Genomic DNA, 25,584 nt, shown 5'->3' with positions numbered 1-25,584 from the left:
TGCTGAGGAAGTCCGCCGCTGTGTTGTCCTTCCCGGCAATGTGGACGGCTGAGGTGCCCTGAAGATTCGCCTCTGCCCAAGCCATCAGCGGGGCTATCTCCAGAGATACCTGTTGGCTTCTGGTTCCGCCCTGACGGTTGACGTATGCCACCGTGGTGGCGTTGTCGGACATCACTCTGACTGCTCTGTTCTTCAGTCTGTGAGCAAATCGTAGGCATGCCAATCGGACAGCTCGGGGCTCTAGCGGTTGATGTTCCACGCTGACTCTTCTCTGTTCCACTGCCCTTGTGCGGTGAGTTCTTCGCAGTGTGCTCCCCAGCTGCTCAGGCTGGCATCTGTGGTGAGCAGAGTCCACGTGGGTGAGGACATCTTCGACCCCCCGCTCATGTGTTTGGACTGCAACCACCACCGTAACTGGGTCCGTACTCTGGCTGGCAGAGGAAGGTGCGTGGAATAGTTCCGCAAGCGGGGGCTCCAGCGATAGAGCAGGGAGTGTTGTAACGGTCTCATATGGGCCCTTGCCCAAGGTACCACTTCCAGGGTGGATGCCATGAGGCCGAGAACCTGCAGATAATCCCAAGCTATGGGCCGACTGGCTCCGATCAAGTACCGGATATGCGTCTGAAGTTTTAACTTTCTCTTGGTAGTGAGACTGACTGTGTCCGCCTGGGTGTCGAACTGTACTCCCAGGTATTCTAGCGACTGGGAAGGCTGCAGGCAACTCTTGCTGAGGTTGATTACCCAGCCCAAGCTTTCCAGAAGGGCAATCACTGTCGGTTGTCCGATGGCTCTCCTCTCGTGATTTCGCCCTGATCAGCCAGTCGTCTAGGTAGGGATGGACCAGGATTCCTTCCCGTCTGAGTGCCGCTGCTAGCACTACGACCACCTTGGTGAAGGTCCGCGGTGACGTGGCCAACCCGAAGGGCAGAGCCCGGAATTGGAAGTGGCGGCCTAGAACCTTGAAGCGTAGGTAGCGCTGATGATCCGGATGGATCGGGATATGCAGGTAGGCTTCCGACAAGTCTAAGGCCGTGAGGAATTCTCCTGGCTGTACTGCGGTCTTGACGGAGCGCAGAGTTTCCATGCGAAACCTCAGGACCCTTAAGTATCGATTGACTGACTTGAGGTCCAGTACGGGCCGAAAGGTGCCCCCTTTCTTGGGTACTATGAAATGAATGGAATAGTGTCCAGAATTCACTTCCCAGGCAGGTACTGGGATAATGGCTTTCAAGGACAGGAGCCTCGCCAGGGTAGCTTCCAATGCTGCCCTCTTGTGTATGGGACATGAAGATTCCACAAACTTGTCCGGAGGGAGATGATGAAAGTCCAGATAATATCCCTCTCTGATAATGGCGAGGACCCACTGGTCTGACGTAATCTCGACCCATCTGGGGTAGAAGAGGGTTAACCTGCCCCCTATGGCTCCGTCCCCCAGATAAATCGGCGGATTCTCACTGTGAGGCGCGGCCAGGACCTGAGCCCGGGCCTGCTCCCCTCTTGCGCTGCTTGGTCCGAAAGGACTGATTCCTGGCCTGAGGACGAGGCGCCTGGTAGCGACTCCTGTAGGGAGTGAAGCGCTGTGAGCTTCTGCCCCTGGAGGGCCTTGGAAAGGCACGCTGGTTCCTTCTGATCTTCCGGCAGTCGAGGTACTGGAGAGGCACCCCATGTGCTGGCCAGTCTATCAAGGTCACTACCGAACAGGAAAGAGCCCTTAAAGGGCAATCTGGTGAGGCGTGTCTTCAAAGGAGCATCAGCTGACCATTTCCGGATCCAGAGCTGCCTCCTGGCGGCTATGGAGGATGAGATCCCCTTGGCTGTTGTCCGGACTAGGTCTGATGCGGCATCAGTGAGGAACGAGAGAGCTGACTCCAGGTCTGCTGCTGGAGCATTGTTCCTGACCTGTGACAAACAGGAACGCGTCACCACTGTGCAGCAGGTAGCGATCCGCAAAGACAGAGCTGCCACCTCAAAAGTCTGTTTCAGAATGGCGTCCAATCGCCGGTCATGAGGCTCCTTGAGGGCCGCCCCCCCCTTCAACTGGAATGGTAGTGCGCTTGACCACAGCGCTAATCAAGGCGTCCACCTGAGTGCACGCCAGCAGCTCCTGGATAGCCGGTGCCAGGGGGTACATGCCTGTCCCGACCCCCTTTGAATGAGGCCGCTGGTGCAGCCCATTCTAAATCTATCAGCTGTTGTGCCGCTTGCAAGAATGGAAAATGGCGGGCTGTAGGACGAAGACCTTCCAGCAGGGGGTTCTGCGCGGAGGGTACCGAAGCACTGGGACCTGCAATATCCAACTCCGCCAGGCACTGAGACAACAGGTCGGAGAGATCCTCTTTAGGGAAGAACCGCCTCATGGTTCTATATGGCTCAATCCCTGAGGGAAGTTCCCCCTCGTCCGGGAGTTCGGATTCGTCCGGTGAAACATCCGGGTCCGACTGATCCGGGCTGTCTGGAGGCGGGAGGTCCGGCACACGTGAAGGTCCCGGATCAGGATCCGCTGGTGCCGTAACCGCAGCGGCAGGCGCAGCCGCAGCCGGACCAGCAGGAACAACAGGGCCTGGACGGGAAGCTGTCTGCATCTGAACAAAAGCATGAATCCCCTTAAAGAGATCCACCCAGGAAATAGAGGCGGTCTCTAATCGCCGGGGTACGAGATCCCCCGGAATTCCAGGTTGGTCGAGACAGCCCGCTAAATCCGGGGTAGCCCCTGGGGAACTGTTAGCGAATCGTGGCTGAGACTGGTCCTGACCCGAGGCTCCCACGGCCTCCTCACATTGGGCACATAGGGAGTCTGGCTCTTCACTGTGCGTGGCTCTAAGCTGGCATGCAGAGCAGAGGCCGAAGGCTTTAATGCCGGAGGCAAGAGGTGCCCCTGCTGAGGCCGCTGAGGCGTTCTGTTCCATTGAAAAATATGCGCTTAATAATAAGCGGCAGCAATATACGCTTTAATACAACAGGCGCTCAATAATATGCGGCAGCAACATACGCTTAGTACAACAGGCGCTCAATAATATGCGGCAGCAATATACGCTTTAATACAATAGACGCTCAAGAATAAGCGGCAGCAATATACGCTTAATAGAATAGGCGCTCAATAATATGCGGCAGCAACATACGCTTAGTACAACAGGCGCTCAATTATATGCGGCAGCAATATACGCTTAGTGCAATAGGCGCTCAATACAACAGGCGCTCAATAATATGCGGCAGCAATATACGCTTAATACAACAGGCGCTCAAGAATAAGCGGCAGCAATATACGCTTAGTACAACAGGCGCTTAATAATATGCGGCAGTAATATATGCTCATTGATATCCAATATGCTCTCAGCAATAGGCGGCTAGCAATATACACTCAATGATATGCAATATGCTCTCAGCAATATGTAGCTAGCAATATACGCTCAATGATATGCAATATGCTCTCAGCAATATGTAGCTAGCAATATACGCTCAATGATATGCAATATGCTCTCAGCAATAAGCGACTTAGCAATGTACGCTCAATGATATGCAATATGCGCTCAGCAATAAGCGGCTTAGCAATGTACGCTGAACAATCTGCAACGTGCTCTCAGCAATATGCGGCTTAGCAATATACGCTCAATGATATGTTTTTGTTTTTGTTTTAAGACATGTCGTTAAAGACAGTCAGTTGTTTTATTGTAAACCGACTTGAAGTGTATACAATATGTTCAGTATACAAAAATGTTTAAATAAATAAATAAATGCAATATGCTCTCAGCAATATGCGGCTTAGCAATATACACTCAATGCTATGCATATGCGGTTTAGTCATAGACCTGCGCCTATCATGGGCGCTCAATACCTGAGTAAGGCCAACAAAATGGCGCCCGTCCACGGCGTGCCGCCCACAAGCCACGCCGCCGATCCTCGTTCCTCGGAGACCAAAAAGTAAGAGATGTACGCCTTACGTGATCCTCGGCGCTTGCTGGCTAGAACCCGGGCGGTCTCCGGCTGCGGGGGAAGAGGGCAAGTACCTTCACCGCCGCGCTTTGAGGAAATGCACCCGCTGCCTCATCCACGCCGGGACCGAGGCCCCTCGTACGCCTCTCCCGAGCCTCGCCCGGGGGCTACGTCCCTGCCGCGATTCGGCCACCGGACCGAGGACTTAAACCTCCGGGGGATCACAGAAATCACCCCGGGAAACTCAACTGGGGGAGGGACCTTAGGGTATCACCGCAGGAGTGCGGGGCTCGATGGTGCTGTAGAAGTTTTAGGAAAAAGAAAGTAGATTTGGAAACACGCTCAGCGAGCGTGCAGGCTCTCCAAACTGCTTTGGAGACGGAAATTACTAAGTTGCAACGCTTCCTGTGGGGGTATATATACATCCGTGCTGACGTCAGATCAGTCTCCAACTGCTAGCACGAGCATACTATACCCATTTGTTCTGAGTCCATCTGGCTACACGACAGGAAATTGGCCATTTTCTTCTATTGCTCTTTTTTTTTTTTTAACAGGCAATTTCCAGTAGGGAAATGCATGTCCACCATCTGCTGGAGACGGAGAATACTGGTGAGCTGATGTCAGGACAGCACTATATATCTATGACGTCAGCTTCTTACTCCGTTTCCATCTGCTGGCAGAGATGCATAACCCTCTGGTGGGGATTGGCCTGCCTGAATGCAGAGGAAACCTAAATTAGGCTTCCATTTGGACACCCTTACTAATAAGGCAAATATTTCATTTTGCTAAAAGATGTAGGTTTTTTTATTTTACTATGTAAAATATAGGTGAGAATTACAGGAGGTAAGAAATGTAGGTAGAGAAAAGGCAGAGAGCTAAGCAATAAGGGAAAAAAACATAAGAAATGCCATACTGGGTAAGACCAAAGGTCCAAGCTCAGAATCTTGTCTGACAGTGGCCAATCCAGTTCACAAGTACCTGATAGATGCAAAAGCAGTCCAACCCATCTTGCTCATAACCAAGGATAAGCAGTGTTTTTCTAAAGTGGGTTATGGACTTTTCCTCCAGGAACTCATCTAAACCCTTTTTAAACCCAGCTACACTCTTCTTCACCTCATCTTCTGGTAACAAGTTTCACAGTTTAATTGTGTACAGAGTGAAACAAAATACTTTCTTCAATTTATTTAAACGTGGTAGCTATTAGCTTCATCAAGTATCCCCTAGTCCTAGTACTTCTGGAAAGGGTAAATAACTGTTTCCTATTTACCTGTTCCACTCCATTTATGATTTTATAGAGCTCTTAGCTTCTCTTTTCCAGGCTGAACAGCCCTAACCTGTTTCCTCACAAGGAAACCATTCCATCCCCTTTACTATTTAGTTGTCCTGCTTTGTACCTATTTTGGTTCTTCTATATCTTTTTCTGAGATGAGAAAACTAGAATTAAACACAAAAAACAAAATCATGGATCGATATAGAGCCAGTATGATAGGCAGTTCATTATTAAAAAGTTGTTTGGTTTGAAATACTTTTTGCAATTTCAAAAATGTGCATTACCACCAGACGTTTGCTGGTATGTGGCTATAGTGATGCTGTAAGTCTAAATTTGATGAAAATAAAATAAATTTAAAAATATATATACACACTTAACTACATGCACCATGTATTCATAAAGTACGTGCACAAGGGATGCAGATTTATGTACACAATATTGTAGATATTTAGAGACAGTTCTGATCATAAGTTTACATACTATTGACAGAATCTGTAAAATATGTACATTTAAGAAACTATGAGTGATCAGACAAAACACGTCTTATTTTTAATGTATTTCAAATTAAACTATTGTGCATCACAGAATAGCACAATCATTAAAGAAACTATACCAATAAAGGAAATAAAATGGTCTTGCTCAAAAGTTTGCATACCCTTGAATGATTAAGCTAATATAGACTTAAGCTGACACACACACAGGTTGAGATGGCAATGAAAGGTAGGTATCTACACCTGTACCTTGTTTGATTGTAAATAAGAGTCTGTGTAGAAATACTCAATGAGTTTCTTAGTTCTTGAGAAACCCTTGTACATTTCATCCAGGGATGCACTGACTGATGGTTCTTGAAGCATGGGGAAAGCAAAAGAACTATCAAAGGATCTACAAGCAAAAGTATTTTAACTTTATAAATCAAGAAAAGGATATAAAGATATCCAAAGATTTGAAAATGCCAATCAGTACACTTCAAACTCTGATCAAGAAGTGGAAAATGATGGGTTCTGTTAATACCAAGCCATAGTCAGGTAGACCAAGAAAGATTTCAGACAACTGCCAAGAAAATCTATCAGGATGCAAAGAAAAACCACAATCATCTTCTACTGAAATACAGGCTTTTCAGAAACTAAATGGTGTGGGTGATTCAGCATGCACAATAAGAAGATATTTGAACAAAAATGGGCTTTATGGTAGAGTTGCCAGAAAATAGCCATCGCTGCACCAGTGCCACAAAACAGCCCGCTTACAATATACCAAACAGCACCTAGAGAAGCCTCAAAACTTCTGGAACAAAATCTGGAGTGAGGAGACCAAAACTGAACTTTATGGTTACAAAGTGGAGATGAGTCAACAAAGCTTATGAAGAGAAGCACACAATCCCTACTGTGAAGCATAGAGGTGGATCTCTGCTGTTTTGGGGGTGTATGAGCTACAACGGCACAGGGAATTTAGTCAAAATTGATGGCAAGATGAATGCATCTTATCAGAAAATAGTGGAGAAGAATTTGCATTCATCAGCTAGCAAGCTGTGCATGGGGCACACTTGAACATTCCATATGACAATGATCTAAAACATAAGACCAAGTCGATTCTTCAGTGGCTGCAGCAGACAAAAATAAATGGCCATCACTGTCTCTTCACCTCAACATCATTAAGCCAGTTTGAGGAGAAAGCAAATATTCAGTTCATGCTAGACAACCAAAAATTGTACAGGATCTGGAGGCTTTTTGCCAAGAGGAATGGGCAGCTGTACCACATGAGAAAATAACGGGCCTCATTCACAACCATCACAAAAGACTGCAAGCTGTCATTAATGCAAAAGGGGGTAATACATATTAAGAACTAAGGGTATGCCAACTTTTGAACAGTACAATTTTATTATTTCTTTATTGTTACAGATTATTTAATGATTGTGCTATACTTTGATGCATAATATTTTTAATGTGTTAAAATTAAACTGTGTTTTGTCTGATCACTTGTGTTTTCTTAAAATGCTACACATCTTACAAATTCTTCCAGGGGTGTGTAAACTTATGAGCACAACTATATATATATAGATATAGCTATTTTCAAAGCAATTTATGCAGGCAGAAAGCATTTTATCCTTGTTCATTGGCTGTCTGAAAATTGCCCACCTTCTATGCGGCTGACTTAACTGCATCAATAAATAGTGTTTTCGGAGCTATTTTATTTATTTATTTATTTATTTATTTATTTAAATGCTTTTAAAATATACCGACATTCATAGGACATATCATGCCGGTTCACAATCAACATTGTAAAGGAGGAAGAGGAAATTACAAATAACAGGGAGGGGGGAGGTGGAGCAGTGAAGGAAAAAGGAGAGGATGGGGGTCAGGTGACAGTAAGCGCAGAAGTTGCGGGAAGGAGAAAGGTAGTGAAGTGCTAGGGGAGAGAGAAATTGATAGGAACTGTGTTAAAAAAACTGAGAATAAAAAATTAACAAATTTACAAAATCAGGAATTCCCTAGGATGCATCAACGGATTAGAAGGGGTAAGGGAATTGGAAGTGGCAGTGGAGGGGGTTTAGGTCTGATTGGAGTCAGGGTATGCTTGTAAGAAGAGCCAGGTTTTGATGCCTTTTTTGAAGTTGGGTAAGGAAGGTTCAAGGCGGAGATACGTGGGAAGAGAATTCCAGAGGGAGGGGCCGGCTATGGTAAAGGCTCTCTCTCTGGTAGTTGAGTGGTGTGCTATTTTGAGGGGTGGGATGTGTAAAGTGCCCGCCGTGGAGGCTCTGGATGGACGATTGGATGTACGGAAACGTGGTGTTTCCTTGAGCCATTCGTGGTCATTTTTGTGAAGCATGTTATGGAGTATTGTAAGGGTTTTGTATTTTATACGGAAAGGGATGGGGAGCCAATGCAGTTCTTTTAAAATGGGTGTGATGTGTTCTCTCTTACGAATGTCTGTGATGATTCGTGCCATGGAGTTCTGCAAGATTTGTAGTGGTTTAATTGTGGCGTAGGGCAGGCCTAGGAGAAGTGAGTTGCAGTAGTCTAATTTTGATAGGATTGTGGACTGCAATACAAGGCGAAAGTCTTGAAGGTGGAGGAGGGGTTTGAGCTTTTTGAGGATGTGGAGTTTATAGAAGCCGGTTTTTAGAAGGGATTTGATGTGTGGATGAAAATTAAGGTGTTTGTCTAATACAACACCTAGGTCTCTTACAGATGGCAGGATGGGGAGGGTTGTGGGGGTAGTTTTAGTAGAGGCCTGTGAGGTAACCTCGAGTTTGTTGGAAATGAGGATGATTTCAGTTTTTGCTGTGTTAAGAGCGAGTTGGAGGCTGTCTAAGAGAGAGTTAATGGAGGCAAGACAGGATTCCCAGAAGTTTAGAGTTTCTTGTAGGGTTTTTTGCATGGGGATGAGGATCTGTACATCATCCGCATACATGAAGAAATTGAGACCGAGGTTAGAAAGTAGATAGCAGAGGGGAAGAAGATATATGTTAAAGAGGGTGGAGGATAAGGAGGATCCTTGGGGGACACCCTGGAGGAGGGGTATGCGTGGGGACTCAGAGTTGTCAATGTTGACCAGGTATTCTCTATGGGTGAGATATGAGGTAAACCATGATAGTACAGTGCCAGAGATGCCGATTTCTGATAGCCGGGATAGGAGTATTTGGTGGTTGACAGTGTCGAAAGCAGCAGAGATATCTAGTATAGCGAGTAAGAATGAGGTTCTTTGGTCCATGCCTATATGTATGGTGTTGGTGACTGCCAGAAGGAGGTTTTCCGTATTGCGACCTTTACGGAAGCCGAATTGTGCGGGGTGCAGAATGTTGTGGTTTTCGAGGTAGTCAGAGAGCTGGGTATTGACAACCTTTTCAAGTATTTTAGATACAAAAGGGAGGTTGGATATAGGCCGGTAGTTAGAGGGGTCTTTGGGGTCTAAGGTGGGCTTTTTTAGGAGGGGCTTGACTATTGCAAGTTTGAGTGGGTCTGGGACCTTGCCATATGTAAGAGAGCAGTTGATCAAGTCAGACAGAAGTCTGGATATGGATGTGGGAGAAGATAGGAGGGTCAGCAGAATGGGAAGCAGGTTTCATTCTTTTTAGAATGGTTTCAATTTCAAGGGTAGATGTTTGTTCGAATGTTTGCAGATTGGTTCTGGATGTTTTGGTAGGTAGGTGGAAAGTGGTGGGGGGCTTGGTGGTGAAGCGAAGGAAAATGTCAATTTTATTCTTGAAGAAATTAGCAATTTCTGTGCATTTCTCTTTGGCGTTTTGTTCTGGGGAGAAGGGGCATGGGGGGGGGCAGTGAGATTAGCAACAAACGTGAAAAGGGCATTTGCATCGAATTGATAATTGTGGATTTTGGCTGCGTAGAAGTCTTTTTTGGCTTGGTTAGTGGCTTGACGGTAGTGGTGTAATGAATGTTTATATGCTGACTTGTGTGTGGGAGTGGGGTTTTTACGCCAGGTGCGTTCTTTGGCTCTAAGGTCCTGTTTGATCGTTTTGAGTTCTTTGGTGTACCATGGTTTTTTGTCTGTGTTGGCTAAGGGTATTTTTTTGTGTATCATGGGGCAGGCTTCCTCCGCTATCTTGGCATTGATGTTATTCCAAGATTGCAAAGCTGTGTTCGGGTTGGAGAGGTCCAGGGATTTGTTTGCTTTCTCAAAGGCACGGGAGATGTCTTCCGATGAGCAGTGCTTGTGGAAGGCAATAGTCTTGCTGGTGGCCTGAGTTTTATCTCGAGAGAGAGAGGATGAGGAGGGGGCATTGTTGTGGAGGTGGGCGTTAATGATGAAATGATCAGACCAGGGGATGGGAGTGGAGGTAGGGGTGCTGTGTGAGGTGATGTGCTTGTTGACAAAGAGGAGGTCCAGTGTGTGACCAGCCTTATGTGTGGGAGAGGTGATGAGTTGCTTGAAGCCTAATGCTTGGAGGGTGATCATTAGTGTTTCACAGGCAGGTGTGATAGGGTTGTTGTCTGCATGGAGGTTGAAATCTCCGAGAATGATTGCTGCAGAGTCAAGTTTGATGTTGTTTGTTATATATTCTATGAGGGGGGATGTGTCGTGTTCAAGTAGGCCTGGGGGGGCGTAGATGAGGCAGATCTGCATAGTCTTAGATTTAAAGAGGCCAATTTCCAGTTTGTGGGGTGGTTTAGAAGGGTGGAGTTTGAGTTTGAGGTGCTTTTTAGCGGCGAGGAGTAATCCTCCCCCTTTTTTTTTTGAGGCGGGGGATAGAGAAGATATCATAGGTCTGAGAGGGGAGTTGGTTGATGAAGACGTGGTCAGAATCTTTTAGCCATGTTTCAGTAATGGTACATATGTCGGGGCTGGCATCAGTAAGTAGGTCATGAAGAATTGGAGCTTTTTTGCAGATAGATTGGGCGTTGACGAGGGATATGACTAGTGAGGCTAGGCCTAAGAATTGTGTGAGGGGCGTAATCATGATGGGTATTAGTGATCTTTGGGTGATAATTGGGCAATGGCTGGTGGTATTTGTTTTGGGACGGCTGGTGTGTGGGAGGATAGGGATGGTGAGACGGCACATCTCTGAGGAGGGAGACTTGCCAGTAAGAGGGGGAGAGGTATAAAGTGAGAAGGGGATGGAGGCAGGGAGTTATATCGACTGGAATGAAGGGCAGAGGTGCTTTGGCTCTTGGGTTTAAAGAGTCTGAGCTCTGGCTCTTATGTAACGTAGTTTGTGGTGCGGGGGGGGGGGGGTGGGTTGAGAGTGAGAGGGTCAAGGGGGGTGGATGGTGGGGGGTAGGATGCTTTGTTTTCTCTGGGATTGGGGTGGGTACTGAGAAGAATGCTGTAGTGGGAGGTTATCAGGTGGATACAATACATGTGCAGAAAGCAGGTGGAAGCAGGCGGATATGCAATACAATAGATGCAGGTGGATGCAATACAATAGCAGGCGGATATGCAATACAATAGATGCAGGTGGAGGCAATACATGTGCAGAGTGCAGGTATAAAACAGAATGCAGTTGGAGTGCAGATAAAATACAGAAAATCATACAGAATATAATATAATACAGAAAGCAGGTGGATATAGTACAAGTATGAAAATCAGTGCGAGATACAGGGCTAAGCACTGATGGTACAGTACAATAGATACAAGCTAGCAGGTGGGCCTTGCTGTCCGGCTCGTGGGGGGGGGGAGGGGTAGGGCCTTACCCTGCGGTGGTATGCTGTTTGTTGTAGAATCCGACCGGGTCGGGGAGACTAGGTGGATAAGATCTGAGCTGGGAAGATAATAGTTATATTCTGTATGAAGAGTAAAGTGATCGTCATTGGTCCTGGACAGTTCAGCGGAGGACTGTGGCCAGCCTGTTTGGTGGGAGTTAGGTGGCAATGGGGTCCTTGAGGAGAGCACAAGTTAGGTGGTCTCCCGTACGTCAGGGTCCATAGAAGAGACACCCAAAGAGGCTCACAAAGGAGCGCACTAAGGAGCAAGCTCCTTAGGGCGCGCTCCTTCGGGTGCGTGACGCCCCAGGACGCTCCGTTACTTTTAAGGGGGCCAAATCCGAGCGGGGGATAGGCCGGCTGGGGTGGGGGTGGGAGTGTTTCAACTCACCACGTGGTTGCAGCGTTTGTCTCTCTTTTTTTTCAGCTTTCTTTAATTTATTGGTTTTGGAGCCCTCTTTCACTGTTTTTCCTCTGCCTTAATTCTGCTGCTGCTGGCTCACTGCTGGGGGTGAGCGGGCTCTTGCCCCGGTTGGGCAGCGCCGACCGCGCGAGCCCCTGCAGAGCTGAGGGGAGACGGATCGCAGGGAAGAGGGAGGCACCAGGACGCTCCCTTACTTTTAAATCCGAGCGGGGAGAGGCCGGCTGGGGTGGGGGTGGGAGTGTTTCAACTCACCACGTGGTTGCAGCGTTTGTCTCTCTTTTTTTTCAGCTTTCTTTAATTTATTGGTTTTGGAGCCTTCTTTCACTGTTTTTCCTCTGCCTTAATTCTGCTGCTGCTGGCTCACTGCTGGGGGTGAGCGGGCTCTTGCCCCGGTTAGGCAGCGCCGACCGCGCGAGCCCCTGCAGAGCTGAGGGGAGACGGATCACAGGGAAGAGGGAGGCACCAGGACGCTCCCTTACTTTTAAATCCGAGCGGGGAGAGGCCGGCTGGGGTGGGGGTGGGAGTTAGGTTATAGGAGGAAAAGTAAGCATATACACATTTTCAAATCTATACTTTTCCAGCAAAATTCTATTCATGCACACTTTGTATTCAGGGCAGTTTTCAAAGCGAACGTTCTCATGTAGTTTTCCTTTGAAAACTGGTGAAAAGACCATAAATAAAAAGCATGCATGGATTCTGCACCATTGCAGGTAGTTTAAAAATTACCCGCACAGTTTTTTCTTGTCTCTTTGGGTTTTATTCTTGGTTTTCCTTCCTTGTTCTTTTTGTTTCATACATATGTTCACATTCATCTTCAGAATTAAAGTTGTGCCCATTTATTACAGCCATGCTTGTCTCTAAAAAAAATATAAAAGGCTCACCCGAGTCCACTTTCAAATTTTCATACCATGTAAATATTTTAGACGTATTAATATAAAGTCCATATGGATCAGCACAGTAGTGTTCTAGTTTACTTTGATTCGTAAAGTTGGAAATGACTTAATCATTGCTTTAGGAATTAATAGCAAGTTTGAACAAAAAAGGAGGAATCTTAATGATTAATAATTAACTGAATTACTGAATAAAAATGCTGTTTTAAGATTTTTTTTAAAACTAATTTTGTTTCCAGTGTTGGAATCTTCCAGATAATTAAATGTTTTCTGACAAATTAAAAATGAAGTAGTAAAGATAAAGATAAAGAGATGGCATATACCAACTGGAGAACATGGCAGAGCATGAGGAGACGTCAGAATTTCAACCCCAGCCAGCTTCCAACAGAGGTACTGAGAAGCAGAAAAGACTCCGCACAGAGAACTAGGACAGAACCACAATGCTGACTGAACAGCAGCCCAAGACTTACAGGACTCTTCAGTTGACTCCAAACACCAGCTGAGCTAATGTGTTTCAGACCCCCTCCCCCCGTTCACCAATTCAAAGTACATTTTACATCTGATTTCATGCTATGAAGAGTTGCACTATTGATTCCACTAACCTGAATAGAAGTCATGACTCCATTGGCAAGAACTGATAGTTTTCCAGCCACTGACTTTACTCCTTGTTTAAATTGAGCCATATCTGGTGCTGAAGGCAAGACATTTGAGAGCTGGTAGTTCCCTAGATGGAGAATAAGACAAACTTTATTTTAAAAGTGCTCTACCAAAATGTTTTCACAGATCAATTAGCATTTAAAAGATGTTACTACAGAGAAGCATGTGTAAGAACATTGGAGTGAACAAGATGCAGCATGATTTCAGTATAAGTATTCATGACAAACAAATCTAATTTTCTTGATAGGATGATCTTATTTGATGACAAAGTTTGAATATCTTTGTAATATAGCAGAGGGGGAGAATCAATGGAATGCTAGGGTACACAGGAAGAGATATAATTGGAATGAAAGGGAGATGCTGATAATTTTCTACAATTCTTTGCTGAGAACTTATATGGAGAACTGCATTCAGTTTGGTGCTGGATTCTTCAGAAAGTAAAGTAGAGTCAGATATGGGAATATCTGCATGACAAATATAAAGGAATAGCTGCAGGTTTAATGCTTGCACTGAAAAATTAAGAACAGTCTAAGGCTGCGGTGTTTGGCTCTGGTGACAGATGGGGAGAGAGCGAGCAAAAAAGGTATCATGGTTTCACCTGTTATACAGTCTTCTCGTGCAGTCAGCCTGCTGCGCAATCTTCCCTCCTTTAAGAGTCCTCTGCAAGCCTTGTTCACTACCTTGCCAGTTGCCTCCTTGCTCATTACACTACACTCAAACCTCAGCCCTTTTTAACCCAGCCTGTCCAGTACCTTACTGCCTTCTTTATTGAGTCACTTCGGCTCCCTGACCTGGCGATTCACTTTGGTTTTTAAGAACATAAGAACATGCCATATTGGGTCAGACAAGGGTCCATCAAGCCCAGCATCCTGTTTCCAACAGTGGCCAATCCAGGCCATAAGAATCTGGCAAATACCCAAAAACTAAGTCTATTCCATGTTACCATTGCTAATGGCAGTGGCTGTTCTCTAAGTGAACTTAATAGCAGGTAATGGACTTCTCCTCCAAGAACTTATCCAATCCTTTTTTAAACACAGCTATACTAACTGCACTAACCACATCCTCTGGCAACAAATTCCAGAGTTTAATTGTGCGTTGAGTAAAAAAGAACTTTCTCCGATTAGTTTTAAATGTGCCCCATGCTAACTTCATGGAGTGCCCCCTAGTCTTTCTATTATCCGAAAGAGTAAATAACCGATTCACATCTACCAGTTCTAGACCTCTCATAATTTTAACATCTCTATCATATCCCCCCTCAGCCGTCTCTTCTCCAAGCTGAAAAGTCCTAACTCTTTAGTCTTTCCTCATAGGGGAGCTGTTCCATTCCCCTTATCATTTGGTAGCCCTTCTCTGTACCTTCTCCATCGCAATTATATCTTTTTTGAGATGCGGCGACCAGAATTGTACACAATATTCAAGGTGCAGTCTTACCATGGAGCGATACAGAGGCATTATGACATTTTCCATTTTATTCACCATTCCCTTTCTAATAATTCCCAACATTCTATTTGCTTTTTTGACTGCCGCAGCACACTGACCGACGATTTCAATGTGTTATTCACTATGACGCCTAGATCTCTTGCTTGGGTTGTAGCACCTAATATGGAACCTAACATTGTGTAATTATAGCATGAGTTTATTTTTACCTATATGCATCACCTTGCACTTATCCACATTAAATTTCATCTGCCATTTGGATGCCCAATTTTCCAATCTCACAAGGTCTTCCTGCAATTTATCACAATCTGCTTGTGATTTAACCACTCTGAACAATTTTGTGTCATCTGCAAATTTGATTATCTCACTCGTATTTCTTTCCAGATCATTTATAAATATATTGAAAAGTAAGGGTCCCAATACAGATCCCTGAGGCACTCCACTGTCCACTCCCCTTCCACTGAGAAAATTGTCCATTTAATCCTACTCTGTTTCCTGTCTTTTAGCCAGTTTGCAATCCACGAAAGGACATTGCCAACTATCCCATGATTTTTTACTTTTCCTAGAAGCTTCTCATGAGTAACTGTCAAATGCCTTCTGAAAATCCAAGTATACTACATCTACAGGTTCACCTTCATCCACACTTACCTCACTATTCTGCTTTGCTTAGCCTTGTGGCCTCCAGGCCTTCTGCCTTGCAGCCTCTCTTGGCTTCTTGCCTCACTCTGGGCCCTTTCATGCCTTCAGGCCTTGCTCTGTGGCCTCCCTGCCATGCTCTGTATCCTCCAGAGCTTTCCTGTTTTACCTTGTAGCTTCTGAGCCTATTAAGATTACCTTGCAAGTCTTGCACCCTGTTGGGCTTCCTTGCTCCCTGGCCAGTTTTTGCCCTGCCCTGCCCAGTCCTGTCCCTTGTCTATTTCCCAGGTCTTGCCCCTTGTCCTTGCCTGAGTTCCAGCCCCAGCCTGTGCTTTGTACCCAGTCCCTAACTTATGCTCTGTATCCAGTTCCTGCTCCCAATCAGCCCTCAGCCAGTAACTGTATACAGCTTCGAGCCTGTACCTGTCCTGCCTCCTCTAGTCTGTGCCTGATCTCAGCAACCAGCCAGTATTCAGCTTCCAGTCTGTGCCCTGATGTTCTACCAGCCCCCAGAACTCAACCTGTGGGACAGAGGGTTGATTAGGCAGATCATCAGTTCCAGTCCTGTAGAGCAAATTCCACAGGAATGGAAACTAGACCTGTCTCAGCTAATGAGGGGCTATGAGGATCATAGTCCCTATGTACTCATGAAGCTTCAAGAGAATCTTCATCACTAGAGGAATCATAGGATACACGTACAGAGGACCCTTGCCCCAATGGTGGGCAAAGATGTCAGAGGCTGGTTTGCCGTCTGACCTGTACAGGGAGCAGAACTGAATTACTTTCCTGCTGCAGGGGGATGTGAGGCGGAAGATCCGGTTTGCCACCCCCTGGTCCAGAGACCACTTGTGGGGGTCTGAAGGCATGACACAGTCTATCCGCTATCATGTTCTCCGTTCCGACCAGATACATGGCCCTGAGTACTATCCCATGGGACAGGCCCCAGGACCAGATCTGGACCACTTCCTGACACAGGAGGTACGACCCTGTGCCTCCCCGCTTGTTCATATGCCACATTGCAACTTGGTTGTCTGACTGGATCAGGACAATTTTGTTCGACAGCCGATCTCTGAAAGTCTACAGCGTACCTGATTGCCTGGAGCTCCAGGAAGTTGATTTGACACTGTGCTTCCTGGGCGGACCATAGGCCCTGGGCGCAGAGCCACTCTACATGAGCTCCCCACCCAGGGTGGGCGCATCCGTGGTAAGGACAATTTGGGTAGGGATATTTTGGAAAAATATTCCCCATTCCAAATCTGAGAGAATTCGCCACCAGGACAAAGAGTCCTGGAGAGACTGACTCGGTTACGAGCTTGGAGGCTCTACGTGGCTGGTGCCACTGCGACCTCAGGGTCCATTGAGGTACGTGCATGCCAAGGGAGTAACATGGATGGTTGAGGCCATGTGGACCAACAGCCTCAACATGTGCCGAGCTGAAACCTGCTGGTTCTGTTGAATCACTGTCACTATGGATGCCAAGTTGACCGCCCTGGATCACGGCAGGAAGGCTCTTGCCAGAACCGTGTCTAGCAGGCTCCTATGAAGTCCAATCAAGATGATGGGCTGAGATGGGACTTTGGATAGTTGATGACAAACCCTAGTGATGCCAACACCCAGATGGTCAAATGCATGGACCGAATGGTCCCTGCCTGAGAAGCACTCTTGATCAGCCAATCGTCCTAGTAAGGGAAAAATGCACTCCCAGCCTGCAGAGTATCCACGTTTCAGCAAGCGAGCCCTTTCAAGGGCCATACCATAAGACAAAAAAAGAGTTGGATCTTCGTGAAGGACAGGTCCCTGCTGTATCAGGTTCCTGTGAGCTGAAGTCAAAGAGGCGAATCCACCAGGAGCCTCTGCAGATTTGCATAGAACGGTCTCCTGGGCCAATCTGGAGCGACCAAGAGCACCAGCCATCTGTGGTTTTCGATTTTCTAATCAATCTGCCCAACATGGGTCATGGAGGAAAGGCACAGAGCATCTTGACTTCAGCCACACCTGCACTAGTGCATCGATCCCCAATGACAGATCTCTTCTGCAGCTGAAAAATCATAACTGTGACACTGTGCAAAGTCGCCAACAGGTCCAGGTCACCCCAGCAATCCCGAATCTGCCAAAACGCCTCGTCTGACAACGCTCACTATCCTGTGTCCAAACTCTCCTTGCTGAGAAGTCTTTTCTTATGTCACCTTTGCCTGCAATATGCGAGGCTGAGATTATCTGGAGATGCATCTCTGCCCATTCCAGAAGTTGATCCATTTCCTGAGACATTTGGTTTCTCTTGCTTCCTACCTGCCAAGTGATGTAAGCCACAGTCGTTGCATTGTCCGACATTAATCAGACCGATTGGCCCTGCAGACTGTCGCCAAACTATAGACATGTCTACCACACCGCCCTGGCTTCCAGCCAATTGATGAGCCAGAGACTCTTCTACACTCCAGCGCCTTTGTGCCGTCAACTCCTGACAGTAAGCATCCCACCAAGGAGACTCGCATCGGTTGTCAGTACTAGCCAGTCTGGTGGAGATAGGGAGACACCCTTCCGGAGATAATCTGCCTGCAGCCACCACTGCAGTTGGGAGGAGACCTCCATCGGCAGGTGGAGCTGAATAGAATAATCTTGAGACTGTGGATTCCACCGAGACAGCAAGGAATGCTGCTGTCCTCACCCACTGTACCAGTGCCAGGGTTGCCACCATGAGACCAAGAACACTCGGGAGCAGTGTGTTCAACAACAGAGTTGAGGTAGCAACTTCTGAATTCAAGCTTCCGGCAGAACAACTTGCCCGCTTTTTGTCGAACCGAACTCCCAGGAATTCCAGCAGCTGAGTAGGTTGAAGGATGCTCTAGACTAGGTTCACCACCCAACTGAGCTCCTGCAGCAGGGAAATCACCTTGTGAGTCACCAGGCGGCTCTCTTCCAGCATCTTGGCGTGAAGCAGCCAGTCTTCCAAACACAGGGGTATTAGGATTCCATACTTTCTCAACTCTGCTGCAACTACCACCATTACCATGGAAAAGGTACTGGGAGCGGTGGCCATATCAAAGTCCAGTGCCCAAAACTGAAAGTGGCGTCCCAGAATTGCGAACTGCAGAAATTGGTGATGCTCTAGTTGGATGGGAATGTGGAGATATGACTTGGACAGATCCAGAGAGATCAGAAACACCCCCAACTGCACGGCCATTATCACCGAGCGCAAAGTTTCCATGCAAAAATTCTTCATTCATAGACCGTTGATGCCTTTGAGAACCAGGATGGTAAGAAACAAGCTTTCCTCCTTTGACACACTGAAATAACTGGAATATTGCCCCATATTTTCTTGAGATGGGGGGCACTGGGACCATAGCCCTCAGATTGAGGAACCTTGCCAATGTACCTTCCACTGCCTGCATCTTCTACAGAGAATGGCAGGGAGTTGCCAAGAACACATCCCGAGGAATACTGCGAAATTCCATCGCATATCCTTCTTGCATCACTGATCCGATGAGATTTTGACCCACCACTGATAAGCGAGAGAATCCCTATTCTCCTGTTCCCGGGGGTGGGTCGGCAAACCTTCATTGGGAGGTACATGAGGGTCCACCACCCAAGCTTGAGCCTCGTCTGGGTTGTCACTCATGAAAGGACTAAGCCCTACCAAAGGGCTGAGTCCTCTGAAAGGTTGTTCATCTACAGGGTCACAAATGCCTGGATCCTCCAGCATGACCTATCATGATAAGGGAGTGCTGCGCTTGTCTCTTATCCTCCAGCAAACGAGGAACTGGAGATTCGCCCCACTTACTGGCCAGTTTCTCCAACTCACTGTCAAACATGAGTGAGCTGTTAAAAGACAATTTGGTGAGATTAACATCATAAGAAACTGCCTTGCTGGGTCAGACCAAGGGTCCACCAAACCCAGCATCCTGTTTCCAACAAAGGCCAAACCAGGCCACAATAACTTGGCAAGTACCCAAACAACAAGAAGATCCCATGCTATTGATGCTAGTAATAACAGAGGTCGCATTGGCCAACCAAATGCTCTAACATAACTAGCGCCTGGCTGCCACAATCAAAGTCACCCCTCTGGATAAGTTGCAGACTAAAGCACAGACCACATTAGCCAAAAAGGCAGCAGCTGGTTCCATAACAGAGCTAGGATTTATACCAGAGTCATCAACCTCCTGGTAGAGAAGCAAACAAGAGCGAGCCACCAAGGAACAACGTGAAACAATCTTCAAGAGCACTGCCACAGCTTCAAATGCCTGCTGAAGGATAGTCTCAATTTTGCTATCATGAGCATCCTTTGAAGGTGTCTCTCGCTTGGAGACTGCACACACAAGTGCATCTACCTCTGGAAAACAGAAGTGCTCTCCCACCACTGGATCCAGAGGGTATAGACCTTTCAAATCTGACCCCCTTGGAAATCACCTCTGGGGCACTGTTCTCAAGCTCAATCAATTCTTGAATGGCTTCCATCAGGGGGAAAAAACCAAGAGGCTTTATGCAAGGAAACCAAAATAGGATTTCTCCTTGGCTCAGAAACTGAATCTGCCCAGGAACTCCAAGCATTGTCAAGGACTGGGAAATCAGAGCTGGCAGTTCATTTCTATGAAAGAACTCTGAGAATGGGCAGGAAAAGGAAACCCTGCACAGTAAAACCTCCAGCTAAGTCTCTGTGGTTTTTTTTTTTAAACTTACCGGAGCTCAGTTTTAGCATTTTTTTTTATATACTATTTATAGCCCCTGAAGCAGGCCCTATATATGGGCGAAACTCGGCCCGAGTCGGCAGTCTTTTATGTGATTAATAAAATCCGCTTCAACTGACATCATTCAACCTCTGGTTTCTCGCGTTCTGTTATATTGGAGCGACTTCCGCATTGCTTTTTGGGACCATCCCTTGAAGTAAGAGGAAATAACTTCAATAAAGACAGTTCAATTTACACTTATGAAGGAGAGATATAGTCTTCATAAAGGAGTGGAATTTATTAAAATCAGACTGCATCATCTTAATCTTCAATTTAATTTTCTTAGGGTGGCCAAGGCAATTCCCAGGGTTTCCCTAAGTTGATACTTCCTTGAGACATCCTTTAGAAACGGATTCCTTTGGAAACTATTCCCTCTCTGAATAAAGTCCATTTTCTGCCATCAGGAAGTCAGCAAAACCAAGCAGAGACGTAACTGTTTCAGCCTTCCTAGGAACTTTCAATTACAAAGTTTCTTTAAGAACCAATTTATTAGTATCTTTCTTCTCAGAATCTGATCTCAGCTTTGTTAAGAACATAAGAAATTGCCATGCTGGGTCAGACCAATGGTCCATCAAGCCCAGCATCCTGTTTCCAACAGAGGCCAAACCAGGCCACAAGAACCTGGCAATTACCCAAACACTAAGATCATCCCATACTACTGATGCAATTAATAGCAGTGGTTATTCCCTAAGTAAACTTGATTAATAGCAGTTAATGGACTTCTCCTCCAAGAACTTATCCAAACCTTTTTTGAACCCAGCTGCACTAAATGCACAAACCACATCCTTTGGCAACAAATTCCAGAGCTTTATTGTGCGTTGAGTGAAAAATTTTTCTCCGATTAGTCTTAAATGTGCTACTTGCTAACTTCATGGAATGACCCTAGTCCTTCTATTATTCGAAAGTGTAAATAACAGATTCACATCTAGTCGTTCAATACCTCTCATGATCTTAAAGACCACTATCATATCCCCCCTCAGCCGTCTCTTCTCCAAGCTGAACAGCCCTAACCTCTTCAGCCTTTCCTCATAGGGGAGCTGTCCATCCTCTTTTATCATTTTGGTTGCCCTTCTCTGTACCTTCTCCATCGCAACTCTCTCTTTTTGAGATGCGGCGACCAGAATTGTACACAGAATTCAACATGCGGTCTCACCATGGAGCGATATAGAGGCATTATGACATTTTCCGTTTTATTAACCATTCCCTTCCTATTAATCCCTAACATTCTGTTTGCTTTTTTGACTGCTGCAGCACACTGAGCCGATGATTTTAAAGTATTATCCACTATGATGCCTAGATCTTTTTCCTGGGTGGTAGCTCCTAATATGGAACCTAACATCATGTAACTACAGCAAGGGTTATTTTTCCCTATATGCAACACCTTGCACTTGTCCACATTAAATTTCATCTGCCATTTGGATGCCCAATCTTTCAGTCTTGCAAGGTCCTCCTGTAATGTCTCACAATCCGCTTGTGATTTAACTACTCTGAATAATTTTGTATCATCCGCAAATTTGATAACCTCACTCGTCGTATTCCTTTCCAGATCATTTATATATATATTGAAAAGCACCGGTCCCAATACAGATCCCTGAGGTACTCCACTGTTTACCCTTTTCCACTGAGAAAATTGACCATTTAATCCTACTCTGTTTCCTGTCTTTTTACCAATTTGTAATCCACGAAAGGACATCGCCTCCTATCCCATGACTTTTTAGTTTTCGTAGAAGCCTCTCATGAGGGACTTTGTCAAACGCCTTCTGAAAATCCAAATACATCTACCGGTTCACCTTTATCCACATGTTTATTAACCACATGTTATGAAGAGTTTCTTTAAAAATGTAAATGTTCAATTGATGGGGGCTTGTGTTCAGATTTTTCCTGACCTTTCAAATGTTACTCAAGAGAGAAGAAAGGGCTTTATAGCATTATGTCAGGAAGTTTTGGCATTAGGAGTAATTTTCCTATTAAGATATCCATGTAATTGCTATATTAAATTGCATGGTGAAAGTTATTTTTTTGTCCTTGAACAGCTCCAAGTAATTGTAAATGATAGGACAGCTATTTTGGCTTCCATCCCCTAGCTCAGTCAGTCAAACAGAAGTCAATTTTATTGTCGCAGGATTTGTTATAACAGCTTTTATTATTGTTTAATATTTCTCCTTTTTTGTGCTGCTCCTATTTTCTTATATTGATTTGTGGACTTATTGAGTTAATGTGTTCTTTCACGTATTTAATTTGCTTTATATTGTTTATTACTTTCATGTTTCTGTGCAGAGTGTTCTTTGTAAATTTGAAAGAATGTAATACATATGAAGTTAAAAAAAAACCTCTCTCCTAGAAGAGCTCTGCCAAACACATAATTATCTCCACTGCAGGAAGTAGGTGGAAGTCTCGCTTTTCAGTCAAGCAATGGCTGATACCATTGATTGGCTGGCTTCCACTCTCTCCCTGGCACTGAGTACTTCTAAGCTGCTATAACATGTTTTATTTACTGAGGAGTTTGTATATTTATTCAAGTGAAAACCTTTACCATCTAGCTATTCAAGATTTTAGACCTATGTTATGCTGCTGCACCTAGCTGTTGTGTTGATTTAAGCTGTTGTACCACATTGTAGGTGAATTTCTTATTCAAAAAGGTAATAAATACTACTTATTATTAATATATTTAAAATGATAGTGTGAGACTTCAAATGAAAATACTTTAGTGAAAGATAAAAGGGGTGGAGGAGAGATGGGACTGCTATGTTTCCAAGTTTATTACAATGCCACTATTTTTTTACCCAAACTTTATTGAGCTTTTATAAACCACAGAATAGAGCAAACTACATCCATTAATGCCATCAGTATCAAGGCATTTAAATTATCTCACGGTAAGGCAGAAAATAAGGGAAAGATGCACAAATATTTGTTCCCTCTTATTATAAATGGACAGCAAAATGCTTATATCTGTTATGCGCCCTGTCCGTGCTCGCCCGCGCACGGACCTGCTCACCTTGCTAGCTCCTCTGCAGGTCACGGGTCAGCCTCCCCAGTGGCAGCCGTGAGCACCCTCCAGGCCTGGGTGTCCCGCGGCGGAGGTCGTCGGGCCTTCCACTGCGCACCAGTCTAAGAGAAAATCATCTTTATGCCAAGTTAGAAAAGTGCCTCTGAGCGAAATTGTTTACCCTTCCTAGGGTACCTCATATCCGATAGAGGGTTCTCCATGGATCCAGATGAAGTCCAGGGGATCAGAGCCTGGCCCCAGCCAGTAGGCCTACGGGCCTTAAGTTTCCTTGGCTTTACTAGCTATTACAGGAGCTTCATTGCTAATTATTCTACCCTAGCTGCTCTGCTTACTGCCATGACCAAGAAAGGGGCTAACACTCGTGTGTGGACTCCCAAAACATAAGCCGCCTTTCGGATGCTAAAAGAAGCATTCTGTTCTGGTCCCTGTCTTCAGCACCCAGACCCAAGATGCCCATTCGTCGCAGAAGTCGATGTCTCTGCAATTGGAGCAGGGGCTGTCTTAAGTCAGTTTTCTCCAAAGGGTAAATTGATACCTTGTTCATTCTATTCACACAAGTTCTCCCCTACAGAGCAGCACTACACCGTTGGTGACTGAGAACTTCTAGCTGTCAAACTGGCGCTCCAAGAGTGGCGCCCCTGGTTGGAAGGGGCGCAACATAAATTTACCATTTTCACCGACCATAAGAATCTTGAGTACCTTAAAGAAACTCAACTCTTGAACCCTAGACAAGCCCGCTGGGTGCTCTTCTTTGAACGGTTCAATTTCGAACTACGTTATCGCCCGGCTTCCAAGAACCTCCGTGTTGATACACTATCAAGATCCTTCGAACCAGAAGATGCTCCTGATGTTCCCAGACACATCATAGATCCTGCCTGCGTATCCCCTGCCATGACCACTACAGTTCCAGTTGGGAAAACTGTCGTTCCACGTAAGTTATGTGAACTAGTTCTGAAATGGGCTCATGATTCCAAGTTGGCAGGATACCCAGATCGTACTAGGACCCTAGAGATGTTGTGAAGATATTACTGGTGGCCCAATATGGTGCAAGACTCTCGTAACTATGTAGATTCATGAAGTCTGTGCCCAACATAAGTCACCTACCGGATGGCCTTGGGGCCTACTCCAACCGCTTCCAGCGCCTACCGAGCCATGGTCCAGCATCTCAACGGACTTCATCACAGACCTGCCTCCATCCCAGAACAATACCATAATCTGGGTCATCATCGACCGTTTTTCGAAAACGGGTCACTTCATTCCCCTGCTGGGCCTTCCATCGGCCCCAAAATTAGCCAAGTTGCTTCTAAAACACATCTTCCATGTCCATGGACTCCCAAAGGAAATCATATCCGACCGAGGACTGCAGTTTGCCGCCAGGTACTGGCACTCTCTATGCAAAAAGTTCAACATTGCCCTGAATTTCACTTCGGCCTATCACCCACAGGCCAATGGTCAAACTGAAAGGATCAACCGGACCTTGAAAACATTTCTTCATTCCTACGTGAATGACCAGCAGGACAACTGGTCCGATCTGTTACCCTGGGCTGAGTTGTCACATAATACCCACGTCACTGCTGCCACCGATGTATCACCGTACTCCATGGTATTCGGGCAACAACCTCTGTTGCCACTTCCAGTTCCTCTCACCATTTCCTTCTCCAGCTGCGCAATTCATGGCCCACACCATTCGCCAGGTGTGGAATCAAGTCAAAGAACGCCTTACTCAGGCCACTGAGCGCTCCAAGCGCACATCTGATGCTCCACTCTTTCCGTCCTGGTCATAAGGTGTGGTTAAGCACCCGACACATAAGATTGAGATTCCCTTCTCACGCCTGGCTCCCAAGTTCATCGGCCCATTTCCAGTCCTCCGAAGAGTGGGAGCAATGTCTTATCAACTTCAACTACCTTGTGCCATGGCATGCATAACACATTCCATGTCTCCCTTTTGAAGCCATTGGTCCTCCATTCCACAGGACTTATCCTGAAAAGCCACGGCTGCGTAGAGGGAGGCCTGGGGGGTACTGTTGGCCATGCCCCTACGCATGTGGACCACCCGGCCTCTTGTAGGGCCGGGGCGGGTCCTAGCCCTGCGGTGTGCCCTGATTGAACGTACTACATAAGGAAGTTCCTGCCTGCACTTCCTTGCCTTGGCAATCGGGTTGGCACTGGAGGTGTACTAGTTTGCCTCCGCGTTCACAGTCTTGTTCTAGTGTCCTACTGTTCCAGCGTCCTTCTGTTCCAGCGTGTCTGTCCTGTCTCCGCAGGTAGTATCTTCGGACTGACCTCTGCCTGCTCCTTGACCATTCTGCTTGCTGCCTGGATCTTGACCTCTGCCTGCCTTGTGACCTCGTCTGACCTCTGGAATCTTACTCGTGCTTCGTTGACTATTCTTGGACTGATTCCTGGTATCTGATCCCTGCTTCGTTGACTACTCCTCGGACTGTTCCTCGGAATCTG

The 25,584-nt window shown here is 46.2% G+C and overlaps 1 protein-coding gene across 3 annotated transcripts in view; it reads right to left on the bottom strand.

Annotated features, from left to right (window-relative positions):
• The window catches only part of ARFGAP3 (ADP ribosylation factor GTPase activating protein 3), a 752,488-nt gene that overhangs the window by 33,527 nt on the left and 693,377 nt on the right, over positions 1 to 25,584 (bottom strand). For 2 of the 3 annotated variants that reach the window (XM_029600102.1, XM_029600105.1), the window contains one exon: positions 13,272 to 13,393. In XM_029600102.1, the coding sequence (XP_029455962.1) occupies positions 13,272 to 13,393 (122 nt within the window). Of the gene's footprint in view, positions 1 to 12,511; positions 12,637 to 13,271; positions 13,394 to 25,584 lie in introns of those variants that run through there. The other variant, XM_029600104.1, reaches the window with a different exon arrangement.

The sequence above is a fragment of the Rhinatrema bivittatum genome, chromosome 4 (genome assembly GCF_901001135.1).
Source record: "Rhinatrema bivittatum chromosome 4, aRhiBiv1.1, whole genome shotgun sequence".
In the NCBI taxonomy this organism is placed as follows: domain Eukaryota; kingdom Metazoa; phylum Chordata; class Amphibia; order Gymnophiona; family Rhinatrematidae; genus Rhinatrema; species Rhinatrema bivittatum.
The sequence above is the reverse complement of the archived record's forward strand: the minus strand, read 5'-3'. Positions and strand labels throughout refer to the sequence as shown.